We start from the raw sequence: 17,488 nt of genomic DNA, 5'->3' as shown, positions 1-17,488 counted from the left end.
TTGGCACAACTCCTGATTTCACTGGGAGTTTTGCCTGCCCTGGCAGGACTGGAAATCTTGGTTTCAGCATCTCTTTAGTGGCAGGGTAAGCTGAGAGTTCTGATAAGTGTATCCCAAAAACAAAGATCCAGAAACTGCAAGTCTTATCAGATTGACTCAGTCAACAATTCCATTCCACTGTTTTGTTTCCTGATGGATGTATCTTTTTAATGGGGTTGTATTTAATCTACCTTGTATGCATTTTTGTACCCATTATAAATTTCCATTGTATTTATTTTCTAACTTCTAAAGTAGCAATCCCTAAAATGTAAAACAGGTTGCTCCAATAGCTTCTTTATTTTTATAGTATTTTAATGGGCAGATTACTATGCTATTTCTTTTCTGTTGAAAGTATTTTCTGCATATGGCATGGCTCTAATAACTGTTGAACATGAGTTACACAGAACTCATATTCAGCATGAGTTTCCTTCTGAAAGGAAACAGAAGAATAGGTGTGGTAGCGTGTTGACCAGGACACTGATCATCTAGAAAATAAAAAGAGTTTATGGAGACCGAAACTGATCAAGCATGTCTTGGTTATGTATGTTCATATCTCTGGATGATGCACGGGGAAAACTCACTGCAGGAGTCACAACCTACTGTGATGATCTGACCAATAGATTCTGCTTTAATGGACTATTACCTTATGTATAATTCTCTTACCGCACATTGGACAGTATGAGAATCTCGCTGCTGACTTCTTCCCTGTTATCAAGTTTGAACCATCACAGGGTTGTACTACAAGTACTTGTAGTACAAGTATTATTTTAGGCAATTTTTAAAATTGAGAAAAAAGGGAAAAGCAATAAGGATGGGAAATAACAGACTCTATCTGGAGCCAGAACATAATACATCAAAGCCTGCAATTCCACAGTGCTGGTTTCTGAAGTAACTTCTAGCCTTTGCTATGTGGCACGCTGATGCAAACATACAGTACAGATGAAAGGCAACTACTGTTTTGCTGACAATTTGCTGGAAAGAAAGAAATTTGCTGGCATTCATACCTTGGGCAAGGTTCATAAGGTTGAAGTGTCCCAAACTTGCATCTTTTTCCCAGCACTATTAGCAGCTTTTTTCCCTAACCATAACTACGTTCAAAGGTTCCTTCCTTTTTTCCCCCAAATGGGTATGCTTTTAGCTTCTCTTTTACCACTGAAAGTCTCATTACTAGGCAAATGTAGAACATCAATCAGTGTAGCAGGCCATTTTTTACAAATACTGTTGGCTTGTATTCCTGTCCTCCTCTTTGCCCACAGATAGTTGGCTTCTGATCAAAATCCCTGTAGAAGGGAAGAGGAACCTTGCTTTAAAGTGAGCAGTATGGGCTCACAGTCATAATCTCTCCGTTAATCCATCAGCAAAACAAGTGAGTTGCAACAGAGAACAGCACATGAAGCATGCATGGAAAAGCAGATGCATAGAGACCAAAAGACCCCTTCACCAAACGAAGACCAGGACTCACATATAGCTCTAGCCCTGCTTTTGGGCTTAGCCTGAGCGATGGCAAGTCACTGAAAGAGCGACTGCGCCGAAGCTTGTCAAAGAAAGTGTCCTGCAGAGCATCTAAGATTGACAGCTTTGGCCTCTCTTGCAGAGGATGCAGCCATTTCTTCAACAATTACAGCAAACAGGGTGTGAGGAAGGGCAAGTTAATTGGATGCTTTGTACTAAAGTACTTAAATGACAGGCATGAGATGTAGCACTTCTAGGTAAAATTCACATCTGTGCAGAAGACCTATTCAGCTCGATACCCAGTCCTGATTAAGCCTTCAGAATGTGATTCATGCAAAATGTAAGAGCACCTTGTGAGTATCTTCACTGTAAAGGCAAATGTTATCATGGGACAGATTAAACAACCATTACAGCGCCATTATTGTTAACTACTGTTACAAAATGAACATGTATTTTATAAAGATTATGCAAGTACTACAGCAGTCAAGCAAGAACTGTGAGTATGCAATAATTGGTGATATAGCATTCTAAAGAGTACAGGATCATCATCACCTTCTTTCAGGATTAACAGCTAGCGATGCACTTGTTCTATAAGTATTTGTAAGGGTATCCTGCTGAAACCAGGGAGAAAAGCTTATACGTGTAAAGCAACGAAGTGTTTGCTGTGTTTGAACAGCGCTAGAGTTTCTCATTACAAAACCACAAAGCCAAACAGAGCTTACAAAGAATGAGTGGTCCTTGAAGGTTGGCGTTTCTGGAGTGCCTTGGCTGTACATAGACATTCTTCTTTGGAGAGCAGATGCCTTACTCACATTTCCTGTGGAGGGGGTCAAGTCTTCAACATCAAATGGGCTACAAACACAAAAGCAGGAAAGAAATTGTTAGGCTGAATTAAAAGGAATTTCAGGTCCATGGAAAAGATTTTTGAGAAGGCACTTTATTAGCACATCAGAAACAAGAGGTAGCAGTTCTTTTACTGAAGCATTTAGAAGAAAATGTTAATTAGACAACATGCTCAGAAGTGCGTTTTCATTTCTGATAAAAGTGTTCTACTCTAAGAAATCATTTATGTAGCATAGTCTGATGCAGCTCTTATCACATGAAGAATATTCTCGGATTTGAGTTGACAACTGTCATACACAATAATAATAACAGCTCTACTATTACTAGAGTTGTTGCCTTATAAAGGAAACCGGTAGCTGTTAGTGCTGGATTCACATTTATTGCATTATAAGAAATAACATAAACAACTGTAAAAGTTATAAGGTTCAATGCTTCTTTAATGAATGATACTTACTTACTTCATTAAAGAACTGTGAGAATCAGACATGAATCCTAACACTATCAGCCTATGCTTATTGCTGCAAACAGGCAACACTAAGAGATTTCCCATCATCCTGAAGCCACGTATCAAGCCCATGAAAGCCAGCTTTTAAATCCAGGCCAAATTTTGATCTTTGCTATGCTAGTGTAAATCCAGAGTGCCCCCAATGAATTTTACACTGATATTAAAAACTTTAATGAATATATGAGGGCTCAATCTTATTCCTTTATTGAGTTTGGGGAGGAAGTATATATTTCAGGCAATTATATGACCTCTTACTATGTATTTCATATACCTTATAATGTAATTGCTCACTATCCCTATTATAGCAGCTGAAGAAACTAGGCACAAATAAATCTGCCACAGATAACACAGGGAGCTCATGGCAAAGCACAAGCTATTCCTAGTCTCCCAAACTCAGGCCACAATTCCTTCTCCCTCTGTCTCACCAGGGAACAAAAAAGTAAAGAAGAGTACATATAGACCTTTCCTGTTAGTTAAAGTGGTGGGGGTTTTTTGTTTTTTGTTTTTTGTTTTTTTTTTTTAAAAACAAACCCTTAACCCAGTGACCAACCAGCCAGTTTTACTTACTACCAGGTGATTTCAAGGTTCAGCTTTATTGTGCCAAGGTCGTTAATGTCTACTGCAACCACCTGAGGGCGAGCTGCAAACAGGTCTTTTGTTTCACAAGTAACACTTCCCACAAGGATGTGAGTAGCAAGTCCTTTAACTTCTGTGACCTGTAAAAGAAAAGAACTGGATATCTAGGACACTACACAAGGTACTGTAGTTCTGAATTACAAGTCCATGGTTTTGATTTTCTTGCCTGGACCCTTTGCTAAAAGGCTTCAAAATATGATTGTGTCTGTTGCATCTCAGCTGGGAGAAAATACAGTTTTTTTTTTTTAAATAAATGCATAGCTGCATGTATTTGTGCTTATAAAATTCAGGTATATTTTCTATGTTTTCCTTGTGTTCTTATGGGTGTCAGAAGAGAACAACTGTACTGGTTCAGACCAAGGGTCTCTCTAGCTTTGTATTTGGTCTTTTGCAGTCAGTGACTGTAAGCGGACCTCAAGGGAAGAGTAAGAACAGGGAGAGCATGTTTTATGTTTCTCCCTCTAATACTCTTTCAGCCACTCTAATTCTCTTTTCATCCACTAACAATTTTCATTTTGGGGCATTTCCTGATGTAGTTTGCTTAGTAACTCCTAAGGGAGCTCTCTTCCATGTGCTTGTCCTATGTAAGTCTGAACCCATTTAACTGTTTGCATCTGCAATGGCCTTTGAGGCGTTCCACAGATCTACTAATGAAAAGCCACCTGCATATGTTTCTATACATACGTTTAATAACATACGTGTTTTTATAGTAAGAGTAGAACATGTGACTACCCAAACCTACACACACATTTATCTGAAAATTCAGAGGGACAGTTATATATGCAACTCCTATTAAAAAAAAAAAAAAAACCCACACCTTTGGCTATTTGGTTGAGAGTCAGTTCTTAGATCTTTTATGTGAAAGTGTTTGTAAAGAGTCCATAGAGGGTGAGAATATATATGATAACCTGAATATATTTATAACTCTCACTTACTGAAAGAAAGGGTTCTTTTCTGACTTCCACCTTACCAGCCATCTCGTTAGATTCCGGAGAGCAATTCACTGTGTGTCACAACTTGACTTTCTACGGAAACTCACTGTCTCATTCGTTCAAGGTTATTCTGTTGGTGGTTTTGATGTCACTTGCTTTGTGTGTGTGTGTGTGTAGGCTTTGCAGTGTTTAAGTGGGACATTTCCCTTGAGGCTCTTGAGATGCTCCCCTGCTTAAACTGCCTAAACAGGGATGTCTGGCATCAGTGGCAATTTTCAGATGGGGGTCAGGGAACAGTTACCTTTGGGCTGGAAGCAGGAAAGCATGCAGCTTTCAGCCAGGAGAAAGCTGTGTGGAGAGGCCTGAGGGAATGGAGCGGTGGAGCAGGAGGAGAAGTTGCTGCTGACTGCTCGGAGTTGCATGAGTGGTTCTTTAACTTTGGGACAGGGCAAGAATCGGAGGGTGGATGAGGCCATAGGCATTAAGAAATTCTGGGGAACTGCTGTGCTCTAGAAAGCTGCAGAAGAGTCATACTGACCTTTTTGCATGCTCGCATCTCGTGAGCAGGAACTTAACAGCACAGACTGATGGAGCTCTGCTGGACCTCTGGACTATTCCAGCTTATGCCCAGCTGGCTCTTATGTGCATTTAGATTATAGGCCTCTGCGTTTCTCCAGCTTAACGGATACCATTCTTTTGTCTGAGTAGTAACAACAGATTCAATGGGTATTTTGTTCTGGGGTTGCTCTTGCTTTTGCCTTAGTATTGTTAGCAAACAGGTTTCTAGTGCTCTCTTACTTCAGTGCAAAACACATCGGTTGTTGAAGAGCGATATTGGCCGAGAGTTGTACTAGTAAAGCTGTGACGCCCTCTGGGGAAAGGTAGGCCAGGCCCTCCCACAGGGCTCCCAAACCAGTTACAGCCTTGTAGCATCTAAGACTGGATAATATTGTAGTGCTCAGTTCTAGTAGGTGTGTTGGAAATGCTAATGATGCCTCATTTCCAAAGAGTGTAATGACCTGCATCTGCGTGTTTGCTGATGACGCATGGTGCACCAAAAGGTAGCCTCTTGACTGCTGCCTTGTTTGCAGGCAAAGGAGTTAGCATGCTTACCTTAATGGAGATCAGTCCAACGATGAGAGGGAGGAAAACCATTTCTTCTCCATCCCAGCTTTGCTTACCATTCACCTCTATTTTGCCTTTCAGTTTCCATCGCTGGCGACCATAACGCATAAAAATCTGAGAAAGAAAAGCCCTTTCAGAAAAGCATTCTCAATACACAAATACCAGAAATGGAATTAGGGAAAGGGTCTGAAATGGGTCGGAAGAATTAGTGGTATAGATGCTGCCCTTTACTTCCCAGCGAGCCAGAAGAAAAATCTATGCTGCTGGCTCTCTGCCCCTGAGCTCTCCTAATTGTTTCTTTCAGTAACGCACGCCTTGCCCCAGCTTTCATCTGCATCTAACTAGATGACTCATAAGAAAGAAGCTGCAGGAGTTTTAATTCTCTTTACAGAGAAAGTGGCAATGGGGGAAAAAGAGGAGGGGCAGCAGGAACTAATTTTCTCTTTTCCTCCCCCATAACACCTACAGCTTCCTGGCCGTGCTGCAGGGGAGAACAGGTGAGCTGTCAGCCCTTCTCCTTCAGCGGCCTTGCGGGCCACCGCCAGCGGCGGGGAAACCTGACACAGGGCAAGATTTTGGCCAAGTGGTGCTGAAAATTAATGAAACCCTTACTGTAACAACACAATTTGAAGTGTTAAGAGCAGCAAGTGAATTCTCAGCTGAAGGGCTGGCTAGGAGAGAGTGGCATCAACTAATCGATCCCACATAGAGGGAGCACAGGCTGCTTGTCAGGGTGGAAACTAGCAGGAGAGACCTGTCATAGGGAGCAAGAACGGGAGCAAATGAATTGGCAGTCGAGATAGCTGGGAAGTACAGGTTGCAGGGGATCCATAATTGAGCCACTTTAAACTTCTTGCAGGTTTAGCTTTGTTTTAATTAATTTTAATCCCTCTCTAATTAATCTGCTCTTGATGTTTTCCACTGGAACAGTGCAGTGACCTTAGGTATTGACACAGCTGCACAGCATGCAACATCTGCATCTCAAGAAACAGTTATTCTGTGTCCTTCTGCTACTCCACTTGATGATGAAGTAAAACCCGTGTGTCCAGTAAAAGATGCTGGCAAAGATTTGTTCCATTTGCTCTGCATGCTGGGAGGGGGGAGATGCTTTTTCTCAGTGAAGTGGAAACACCTGTCAAGAATAAGACAGAAGCATGCCCTCCTTCTGGAGCACAGCTAAAAATAAGTGGTTTTTTTCTTTTTTCCTTTTTTTTTTTTTTTTTTTTTTTAAAAAAAAGCTTGTAATTCTCTGAATAACCATCATCCATTGCTCTGTATATACTTTTAAGGTCTTCAGACATATGTCCTGATGTAGGCAGATATAAAGAGAACAGGAAGGTTCTTCACAGAATGTACAGGGAAAATAATACCTATTTCTTGGAGTGTTGATGCTAATGAGCTTTAATCATTGCTGGGTAAAAAAAAAAAAAAGAAAAAGTGATGGAAATCTGCCCTCATTATTGCTCTTTTCCTATTAAATAGAACTGTAAAATGACCAAAAACATACCTCATATTGATCTCCTGGACACAGACGAGCAAAGCCGGCCAGACCTGAGGATGAAAAATGAGGGGACAATATTGAGAAGGGCCCCCCCGGCCCCGGCTGGCAGCAGGGGGCAGCAGCGCCCTGCCACAGGACACTCAATAGGGTTTTCCTTTTTTTTTTTCTTTTCCTTTTCTTCTTAACCCCCCTTCCTATTCTAGTGCAGAAAAAACAGGTACAGCCATCCCCATGCTTTCAAAAACCAAGACCATCCCTCCGCCCCCTCAGATCGTGACTGGCTTAAAAACTTCTCTCCGCAAATTCATTGCCTCCTGGTTTCTTGCATCTCAAGAATTTACATTTTCCAGCTGTTCCCTACCAGCACAAGAGCTAGAAGTCTCTATATAACAATTAAAGAAAAATAAGAGTTTCATGGCATCACCTGGCTTTGGAGACTGAGCTTAACATACTTCCTATCATGACACATAGGGCAGCTGATGATTAATGCTTGCCGTTTAATGCTAATTGGGCTGAGCTATGAATTATAATGCAGACTCCCTTTTAGGACTGCTTAACAGAGACATGGCAAGTGAAAGAGCCTCCTTCTGTTTGGCATTCCCACATCATGCTCATTCCCATAGTATTTGAGTATCTTTCAATAGAAAGTGCATTAAGAAATGTGGCTGACATTGGTAAAATGCGATTTTTCCTTTCAGTCTCCCTTGAAAGAGCAAAAGTAGTGCAGCAAAGCGCTGGTTTGGGTATGTGTTTGCTTGATTTTTGGTAAGGGGGGAAATGATGATGCTATTTCTATATTGGCAGTACGCATATGAGATGGGAAGCTGTATGAGGCTCGTGACGGTCCGGAGCTCCCAGGGAAGTTACCATCCCTCTCCCTGGGAAGTCCTGTTATATCCCTCTCCTGGCCTTGCAAGCTGCTTTCCTATAGGGTGTAGCTGAGGGTTTTTCAGTAACCAAGTCCTCATTTTCCCCAGGAGAATCCTCCCTTTCTCACAGACTCGCAGATCTCTTCATTAGGTAGCTATTGCATTTGTCTTGGTTTATAAATTCACTTTGTTCTTTCCAGTGGGTCTTGCAGTTTTTATCATACAAATGCCTTGGCCAAACACGTGTAGGTGTGTTAAAATCAACACAGGTGAGCTAAGCCCTAGTGTTGGCTTTATGTATCAGACTAAATTAGCCCCACTAGGTGGACTGTTGGATCACCTGGATTCCTGCATCCGGTCATGGCCTGTCCCTGTGATCTGCCAGTCCATTTCTTTGATCAGAAAATAGTGTTTTCTTCGCTCATCTTGCAGCTTTGCAGAACAAAGAGGCCCTTGCTCAGAGCTCGTGCTACCAATTCCTTTCTAATTTATTTACTGTTTATAAATAATTAAAACTTACTAGCACTCCACTGCTGCTTCTCTCTCCCTAGGCATCCTTTTATAAGTGAACTGGATCTCCGTTGGGACATCTGTCTGAAAGTAACTGAGGAAAATAAAAGGCCCTTTCTTTGCCCAGTGGATTGGGGGGGGGGGGGGGGGGGGAAGATGGTTCAAAACCACATGCACGCTGTCCTGAATCAAGATCTGTGAGAAGTGTCTGGCCTGACCAAGTGTAGGCTTGGACAAAGGGACACAGAAGAAGTGGTAGGGCAAGTAAATCTGGAAATGAGCTCTTGCAGCAGTAGGCTCTGGCTTAATCTCTTTAGCCTGATGAAGAGGAGGCTAAGCAGTGACTTGATTACAGGGGCTGTGTACTTCTACAGGAAACTACTTTTGGATAACCGAATGGCTCTTTAGCTTTGCAGGCTGAATGTATAGCAAGAGCCAATGTCATACAGTGTACCATATATATAATATTATGTCATTCCAAATATCACAGCTTTGAAAAAGCAGCATCTAAGGTGTGCAGCGCAGGGGGGATGGGCGGTTGCTCCTTGGAGGTCAGTGTAATTCATTAGGGGGCAGTGTCGTTAAGTGGCTGTGGTAAGGTGGCAGTGCGTTGGCCTCCTCCATTGGCAGGGCCACCCGGAGGGGTCGGGAGGCCCTGGGTCATTTGTGTAGTACCTACAACTCTGTTCCTGTGCAGGAAGTTGGATACCTTGGGCTTTTGTGCTCGTTCTGGGCTCGGCATCGCAGAGACCGCGGTGTTGGTGCTGCATGCTGGCATGATGCACCTGGTTGGCCTGGCCCGCCCAGGAATGGCAGCTCTTTTCAGGTCTCTCTTTCCAACCAGGGGCCTGTGCTCTCCTCCTCAAGGCTAATGTCTTGCTCTACCTGTTTGAAATGGCTCGACATTTTCCCTGCTGCTGTTCCTGCACTTCAAATGGGTATGGGGCACTGCCCTACATGTCGTAATAAGATATACCGATTCCATGCAGGGACTTCTAAATTTTCACATTGGGTTTTCCCTGCTTAATTTTCAACAGCTAGCTGAACACTGAACAATAATCTAAACCTGCTGGCAACGTTGTTATCCTTATTTTGGAAAATGATTAGTGGTTTTTTTTTTTTTTTTAAACAATATCAATCATAAAAACACAGTGTGGGCCCTTTACTTCCTGACAGCACTGTGTAGGTTGGCTTGCTTTCAGTGAAAATGAGAGGGTATAAAATAAAAAATAACTAGCACTGGAACAACTAGGAACAGATCAGCTTTGGGAGAGGAGTATGTGGATTGTACCATTAGATCCTAAAGTCAGCTGGGCATGCTGCAGTATAACGTAAGAGGGAATGATCTGCAGACTTAACACTACAGCTGTTTTGCAAGCTTTAGCAATAACAGTGGCTGGATTGAAGATTGCCATCTAGATACTTTTTCTTAGGAATCTTTAATGTCTTAATTAAAGAATACTTAGAGAATTGAGAAATGCCATATCATTAATTGGAGCTCCTTCATGTTACAAGATCTGTATTTGAAAGCAGCTGTCCTCTGCTTATTCTCTGCTTTTGCACATGGAGGGCAGCATCTGTCTTCTCGAGGGCCCTTAAGCCCTGCTGGAGGATTTGGGCATACCAAAGAGAAGGGACAAGACTTCTTATCCTCATCATGTGTGATACTGTGATGTCTGCTGCAACTTGTGCTGTTGCAAACTGAACATTGCACTGCGTTTACAAGAAGCAAGGAAACGCTCCTTGGAAGTGGCCTGCCGCAATTTCCTTTCCGCACTGCGTGGCCTCATGTTTGCTTTAGTGTGTCCACGCAGCAGTTCTGCTGGAGGTCTTTGTACAGAAATAGCTGGCCCTTTCTCTGTGAGGCCATCTGGTAACTTTGATTTACACCTATGCATCTTTGACTGCCTTTGCAGCAGCTAAGAGTGGGGGTTTTAAAACACGAGGTATTGTGCTGTGGCATGCAGTTAGGAGTGTGAGCCAAGCTACTGTAGCTGCTGCGCTTGGTTCCTCTATTATGGGATCAGAAAGTAGCTATCTCAATTTGATCTAAGCTAGATCATGTCTCATGTACTGCTGCCATCGGGCACAACCCATTCACGCCTCTGACAGGGCAGATGGAAGCAAAATCCCGTATAAGGTTTGTGAGCTCAAATAGTCCAATATCAATGTTATTTGTGTTTTATTTTTTTAGTGAACTCTTATTAAGATTTCAAGTGAAGAACTGTGAATACAGAGTGCATGTATGTTTAGATCAGGATTTTGTTCTACGGAATGATTTTCATGCCAATGATTGAGGAGGGCAATGGAATCAAAAAATAAATCCCAGAATCTTTTCTTTGAGACTTTTAGTCTTAAAGGGATAACAGCATTTATAATACCTAAGGATTCACTAAGATTGCCTAAAAGTATATCTACATCATTAAAGTAAGCTTCAGGTAAAACTGTTTCCATTGTATTCAAACCCACCAAATCCTCTGTTATAAACACAAGGAATAAAACTGAAAGATGAATTCTGCCCCTGAGCTATATAAGTGTTCAAATGGTAAACTACTCCCAGTTCTTTGCTTTTTTACATTTGCTCAGAAATGATAATAGTCGGAATTGGCAAAAGTAAAGGACTTGGAAACAGCTGGTGTCAAATTAAGGAGGGATTTGGAACTTCAGCTCCACAGGCATTGAAATATTTTGCTAGTTATCTTCTTAGAGGCAAAAGGTACAGCTGCCTTTGAAACCAAATTGCTTGGGCTATAGGGAGGAGTGTTTGAGGGAGCCTAATTAGCCCATCTCCCTTCAAAATGAGAAGAATCATCTCCAAAAATCTCTCTGTACAACTTCAGTGTTCCTAGCTACGTGATCTGTTCCACTGAGTGTAGGTGTAAGTGGGAGGGAAAAGCCAAACCTAGCATAAGTACACTTAAAATTATTGCACAAATGCTCTCAGTAACGTGCACAGAGAGGTTTATCCTTCATGCAGGAGGAAGGGAAAAGTGAAAAGCCAATTACCTTTCATCTTGATGCAAAACTCCCCCAATAGGTTTTCCAGCTCTGCTTCTATGGTACACATGTTCTGAGTTGGAAGAGAGAATACTGAGGTCAGACAAACTTTCTGCTTTTTGTTTTTTAAGGTCTATTTGGAAAGAAAAGATTCTATTATGCAGATAAAAGATATTTTGGAGTAAAATCAATATGCCAGAGTCATCCTTGCTGTTTTAGCTAGATATGGCCCTAAAGATGGCAGCTAAGCTGTGCCCACTCACACCAAAGCCGAATGTAACCCCGTGATCTTTTTCTGTTGCTCTCTAATCCTTGCATTGGCAGAAGGAAGCTGTGGCCCTTGGGCAGTAACCTGCTCACTCTCCTAGTCCTCTCCAGCCAGGACATGTGCCAGCAAGAACTCCTTGCCAAAGCGGTTCTCAGCATGCTTTTTGTCTGTCAAGAAATGTGGACTACATTAAGAAAAAGACTGTGGGAGATGGGTACTGGACTGCCTCCAGTTTCTCCTTTGGCTCTAGGAAGGTTGCCACAGCTTGTGCACTGTGTTGTTTGCAATAGCATTAGACCCTTCTTAATCTACCTCCTGTTTAACAAAATGGACGTTGATCAGAGCAAGTAAAGCTGGCTAGGATGCAGCGGATGTCTCTGTGTACGTGGATCCCAGGCAACCTGCCATTTGGAAATCTGCGGGGGGGGGGGGGGAGAGGACTCGGCTGGAATATATGCGGGTTCAGGGCATGTCTAAACCTCTCTTCTCGTGCAGCAGTTCCAGGGTATAACCCTGGTCTTGTAGAGCATAAACATTATTATTTCAAGGAAGTCCTTGGGCCCATGTCACCCGCTTTCATGAATGGTTAAGTATTTGTCTGAAGAAGAAAAATAAACAGTAATAGTTCTTCACGGACTTTTGTTTCTAATCCTCTTATCTGGATGGAATCAGTGGCAAAGTTTCTGTGGACTTCAATCAATGAAAGAGCAAACGGAGGAGGACGTACCTCTGTGTACTCTTTGTAACTCCTATTGATTTCTGTTAAACTCTCTCGAGCTGCTTTGCTGGCAGGAGACATTGCAAAGGCTTGCTTCATTTTGCTGGCACCATCACAGAGACGTCTTTGGATACAATATGCTTCATAAAGCTCATCCACCTAGTGGGAACAATGAGGGCACATTGGAAAAATGTCAAAAAAAAAAAAACCCCAGCAAAATAAAACCAATGAATAATGAAATCATTTGCATCACATGGAAACCAAGCCAAACAATTGGTAAACTGTTAGATCCATCAGAGGGGGTGAGCAAATGAAGCTGTGATACTGTTGCAGTCTATGAAACAGAAATGCAACTTAAAAATAACTTCTACTGTAAAACTCTCATTACAGCAGCAATAGAGGCTGTCAGCAATTCACCTGTTTACCCTTCATACCTTTAACCATTGGTATTCACTACACTTTCCCCCTCCTGCCCCCCCCCCCCCCCCCAAATTTGGGATATGTAGAATTGTAACAGTATGGGGGGAGTGCAGCAAGCTTCTAAAATATCATGGTGTGGAAGAGCCCTTTCAAAGGCAACTGCGATGTCTATGCTGCCAAATGGGACCGTGGCCTGCTGAACAGTGCCAGCAATGTTTTCTGTATCGCTAATGTCAAGCACTGGACTGAGACTGTTGCAATATCTGATGAGTACGTGATACTGGGAGCAGGTTTGAATCCTCACTGCCCATCCTCCACAAACTGGCAGTCCCTTAGTGTGACTTAGGCACACAAAATTTAGTAAGTGCTCTGGAAGTCTTGGAAAACCTAGTCACATACAGTTTAAATCCTCACCTGGTTTTAGCATCAGAGTGCAATGGATTTAAAATTATCTCATGTTTTGGTTTCCTTCTTCCATCTAAGCCTTGCACTGAATGTATGTATTTACTCCAGCTGAGTTGTTTGGTGGGGCTTTGCAGTGATACAGCTTCATTTGTATAAGTGTATCTGCTACATGCAGGAGATGTAGGAAAGGAATAGGAGAAGCTGTCTCCTTATTTCTGCTTCTAACATATCCTTGTTAAGATAGGACAATACTTGTCTTTTTATCTAGAGTAACTTTTCTCCTTTGTTATGATCACTCTGTGCCACATTGTGCTGGTTGTTCAATAGTGGATTTTCACAGTAGTATTTCTAATGCAGCAAAACAAAGTCAAGGAAGGTATGACTTCGGAAGCCGAGGTGATGAAAGCACTAGAAATAAGGCTGATGCGACACTCCAGGTGTGCTCTCAATCCTATCTTCCAAGGCTGCTTAATCTCCAACAGAGTGCTGTGGCTTATCTGTTTGCAAGGGGACTGTTCTTCCCGATAGCTTCAAAGCTATCTTTTTAGACAAGGCTACCTCGGATTCCTAATGGTTGAAGCCACTGGTCTGAGGGATCTCTAACCAAAATGGGAACTGCCTTGTAAGTGAAATGGTTCAACAAAAAGCAATGGAAGGACAGGTAGCATTTTGCCATTTCAAAGTCAAAAAAAAAGCTTCTTGGAGTCATGTTCACTACCATTTCTCTCATAAGTCAATACCATTCCTCACGCTAAAGACAACTACTATAAATAGTTCTCTCTTGACATTTACTTCTGCAGTCAGGGTGGAGCATTTCCCTGTGCTCGCACTCTGCCCCTGCACAAGTCAGCGCGGTTAGGACACGCTGCGCTGCCCCAGTAAATAAATGCTGTTGGTTACTGCACATCCTGTTTTCCCCACTTTGTTTCCTGCACAGAATGGCAACAGGTATGCAGCAGGAGGCATCGCTGCGGCTGTGATTCGGCACAGTGTGTGCTTTTATTTATTTATTTTTTCTGCTGAAAGTCTTCCTTCTCTGTCATTTGAAACAAAAATGTTTCTTTACTTGCACAAGCCCTTAGGGCTTCAGTGCAGTGCTGCTCCATTCTTTTTTGTATCTGTTGCTGTGGGTTACAAAAAAATCAACTAACATACTCGGGAAGCTTGAGTAATACTGGCCAGCATTACCTCTTACGTTTGGTGCTTTTCATTCCTATTATAAACACAGAAATCATTAGCTCTGAGCAGGCTGGAGTGGGAAGGACTTGAATAGAAATGTTCTTTAAGCAATAATTTTGCCATTCATGCTGCCAGCAAGAAAGAAGGTGGTTTGGGGGAGAAAATTCCAACCTTTCGCTTGATGATTTTTTTCAGCTCCACGAGTAAGAGAACACTGAAATTAAAGGGTTTGGATGGGTTGTCATAATTGGAGCGCTGCAAGCTGCATGAGTGCTTTTCAAATGACTCTCGGAAGACATTTCATCCATCAAAGATAATTCATTCTTTTGTCAGGCTCAGAAAAGTAACTAACCACTACCAGATATGCTTATAACTAGGAGAATACATGCCATGGATTTTGTCCAACTCTAAAATGTATTAGTATAAATCACAAGTACCTCTACTGAATCTGGTGGACTGATTCTCACCAACGTAATCAAGTGGATGTGGACCCCAAATCATATAGCAGAACTGTTAGCAGTGAAATCCAGGAATACTTCCAATCTAACTGTGATGTATAGGGAAGATAACTGCGGAATTAAATTACTTTCAGATTTAACTCTCTACCTATAGCTTAAAAATAAACGTGCTATGAAGTAGATTTTTTCCAGCAAGTATCTGACCTGATGTTCTCTGTATATCTAAAAGCCTGTGGGAGTGTCTCGGGGCAAGGAGAACTGCTGGACCTCGGATACTGCAGCCCATTTTAAAAGCCTTTCTTTGTCTCTGCCCACCAGGCCATTACCGTAAAAATACTGAACCTGGGAGAGGCTTAGTGAGGAGATCTCCCTGGAGTGGAGAGGTAGTGGTAGGCCAAGGCCTTGTTTTCCTAATAACACAAGAGCAGATGCAGAAGAAAGATGATAGGACTGTTCATTACCTTGCTAATGTGGAACTCCAGCCTTCTCATGTATCTTTCAACCGCTTTGATTTGCTGGAGGAAACAAAGAGGTGGAGGGTGAGGCACATTTAAATAAATCAGTAAGACATCTCCACATGAGCTGCTTTCACATCTTCAGGTCCCCAGGAGTCTCGGTTCATTGTCCATTAATCTAGAATCAGCTGTTTCACCTTACTACAATTAATCTGTGAGTGAAAATGGAGCTCACTGACGTCTTTACCCAATGTATTTTTAAACAAACAAAACAAATGCTTTCTAATACAGTTGGCATAGTCGTCTTTGATATAAATTCCCTATTTTTCAATTCAGGAAAAAACTGAATCTGCGCATTTTTAGGTCAAAATATAGTATTTTCAGTACTATGAAAACCTGTATTAAAATTCATCAGATTTTGCATTTCAACATCCGTTTTTTCCTTAGTAAACTGTTTTTGAAAACAAAAACAAGTTTGGCATGTTGATGAAGAAAGACAGACTTGTTCAGAAAACATTTTTTTGAAAGCTTCTCTTTTTTTTTTATCCAAGATTTCCTACAGGGGAAAATATTTTCAATTTTTCAGCTTGTTCTTCTTGCAAACTGTCAGGGGCAGGGATGAAGGAGGACAGCACAGCCTAGAGCTATGCTGAGGGCAGCTGCTTGGGAGCCCACCTCCAGCTGAATTCACTCTGTTACTAACTTTGTCCCTCTCCCCTCCATGAATGTCTAGATTACAAAGCACTGACCGGCCCAGATACAGAGTGAGGCTGTTCCTCCCTGAACTCCTCTGAAAATCTGCCTTGGGCCAAATTTGGAGGTGTGCAACCCAACAGAAAAAGCTGCTTCTTGAGCTCTTTCCAAGCTCTTGACTCAGCCCTCCAGGCTTGCTCCAGCAGCCATTTGCCCCCTTGCAGCTCGCCAGGCCAAGCTGCACAAACTCATTTAAGACCTTGCAGCTGGCAGAAATAGGAGGTCTTGCTCCTCCTCTATGGCCCCTGCTCCTCTGCCTCCCCTGCTCTGTCAGCATGGATCTGCTTTGTGCCCTTAGTGGTGCCAGTTTAACTCAATAAACCCTGAGGAAAAAACTACCTGGGGCATGGGATGGGCTCAGGTTAGTATTCTGCTGAGTCGGCAAGCAGGACTGGCAGGAGCCTGGTGGGTATCAGAGCAGGCATGAGGTGAGCAGTGGGGCAGAAGGGGAGTGAGGCTTCTTCCTTCTGGCAGCATTTAGTTTGGTGCAAGTCATCAGGTCAGCTTTTTCCTAACTGGTGTTGGTCTGATTAATAGACCAGGTTCAGAGAGGTTTCCTATGCCAGCTACATACACCCTGCAGATATTAACATTTCCTTGCAAAAACAGTGCCAAAGAGGGTAACGTACCTTATCTAAATCATACAGGACTCCCTGTAACAGAGAAGATGAAACTGATTAATTTTCCAACGTAACAGCACTAGAGCACCGTGAGAGAGCAATTTAAGTGAATGAAAATCTAAAACAATATCATGGCTGGAGACCATGCAGCTAAGAGGAAAGAGCTGTATCTGTGCAAACTCCCTGTACCCCTCTCCCATCCGTGGCTGCTCCAGTACCTGTGGGAAGTTGCCGTATAGTTAAGAGTATAACACATACCAGGCGTGAGTTTCTTTTCATGTCTTTTAGCTGAGAAGTCAACTTATCCAGCTCTGTCTGGTGAACTTCCAGATACTCACTGTAAACACAAATCAGAAAGGGACTTGGGAACTCTGCGGCACATAATCGAGCCGGTTGCTGACCACTGGGAAAGAAAATCTGTGCAACAAATGACTTTCCTCCCTGGATGCGCTTTCCAACAAAAGCTCATTTACATTGATCTGTCTTAAAAACAGCTCCCTGCAGCCTTTTAGGTAATAAATAGGAGACATTTCTTTAGCTGTGTATAACAGCTCAGTGTTTTCCTTACACTAAACAACTAGTTTCGAGTAAGCTAATCTGCTCCTTAGTTTATGGACTGGTGCCTTCCAGTTGCTGTTCTTGTATCTATCTGGTAAAAGCCCTGTTATCTTCTGGGACGTTATCTTACGTGTGATATGTATGAGCCTCTGATATGACTCAAGGAAATTCAGAGAAAAATCTAACGCTGAAATCCCGGCCATTGGGAGCTTTGTTATCGATTTGAGCAGAATCAGAATTCCTGC

General features: G+C 42.4%; 1 protein-coding gene across 2 annotated transcripts in view; it reads right to left on the bottom strand.

The window, feature by feature from the left end:
- Positions 1-17,488, bottom strand: part of RIPOR2 (RHO family interacting cell polarization regulator 2) — a 73,228-nt gene that overhangs the window by 18,775 nt on the left and 36,965 nt on the right. For both annotated transcript variants that reach the window (XM_026115669.2, XM_064506941.1), the window contains exons 4-12: positions 16,944-17,022; positions 16,695-16,718; positions 15,319-15,372; positions 12,405-12,554; positions 11,419-11,482; positions 7,040-7,083; positions 5,521-5,646; positions 3,407-3,555; positions 2,214-2,343 (exon numbers count right to left, since the gene is read on the bottom strand). In XM_026115669.2, coding sequence (XP_025971454.2) covers positions 2,214-2,343; positions 3,407-3,555; positions 5,521-5,646; positions 7,040-7,083; positions 11,419-11,482; positions 12,405-12,554; positions 15,319-15,372; positions 16,695-16,718; positions 16,944-17,022 — 820 coding nt within the window. The remainder of the gene's footprint in view (positions 1-2,213; positions 2,344-3,406; positions 3,556-5,520; positions 5,647-7,039; positions 7,084-11,418; positions 11,483-12,404; positions 12,555-15,318; positions 15,373-16,694; positions 16,719-16,943; positions 17,023-17,488) is intronic.

Source organism: Dromaius novaehollandiae, chromosome 2 (genome assembly GCF_036370855.1).
Source record: "Dromaius novaehollandiae isolate bDroNov1 chromosome 2, bDroNov1.hap1, whole genome shotgun sequence".
NCBI classification, from domain to species: domain Eukaryota; kingdom Metazoa; phylum Chordata; class Aves; order Casuariiformes; family Dromaiidae; genus Dromaius; species Dromaius novaehollandiae.
This window is presented reverse-complemented; position numbering and strand designations above follow the sequence as displayed.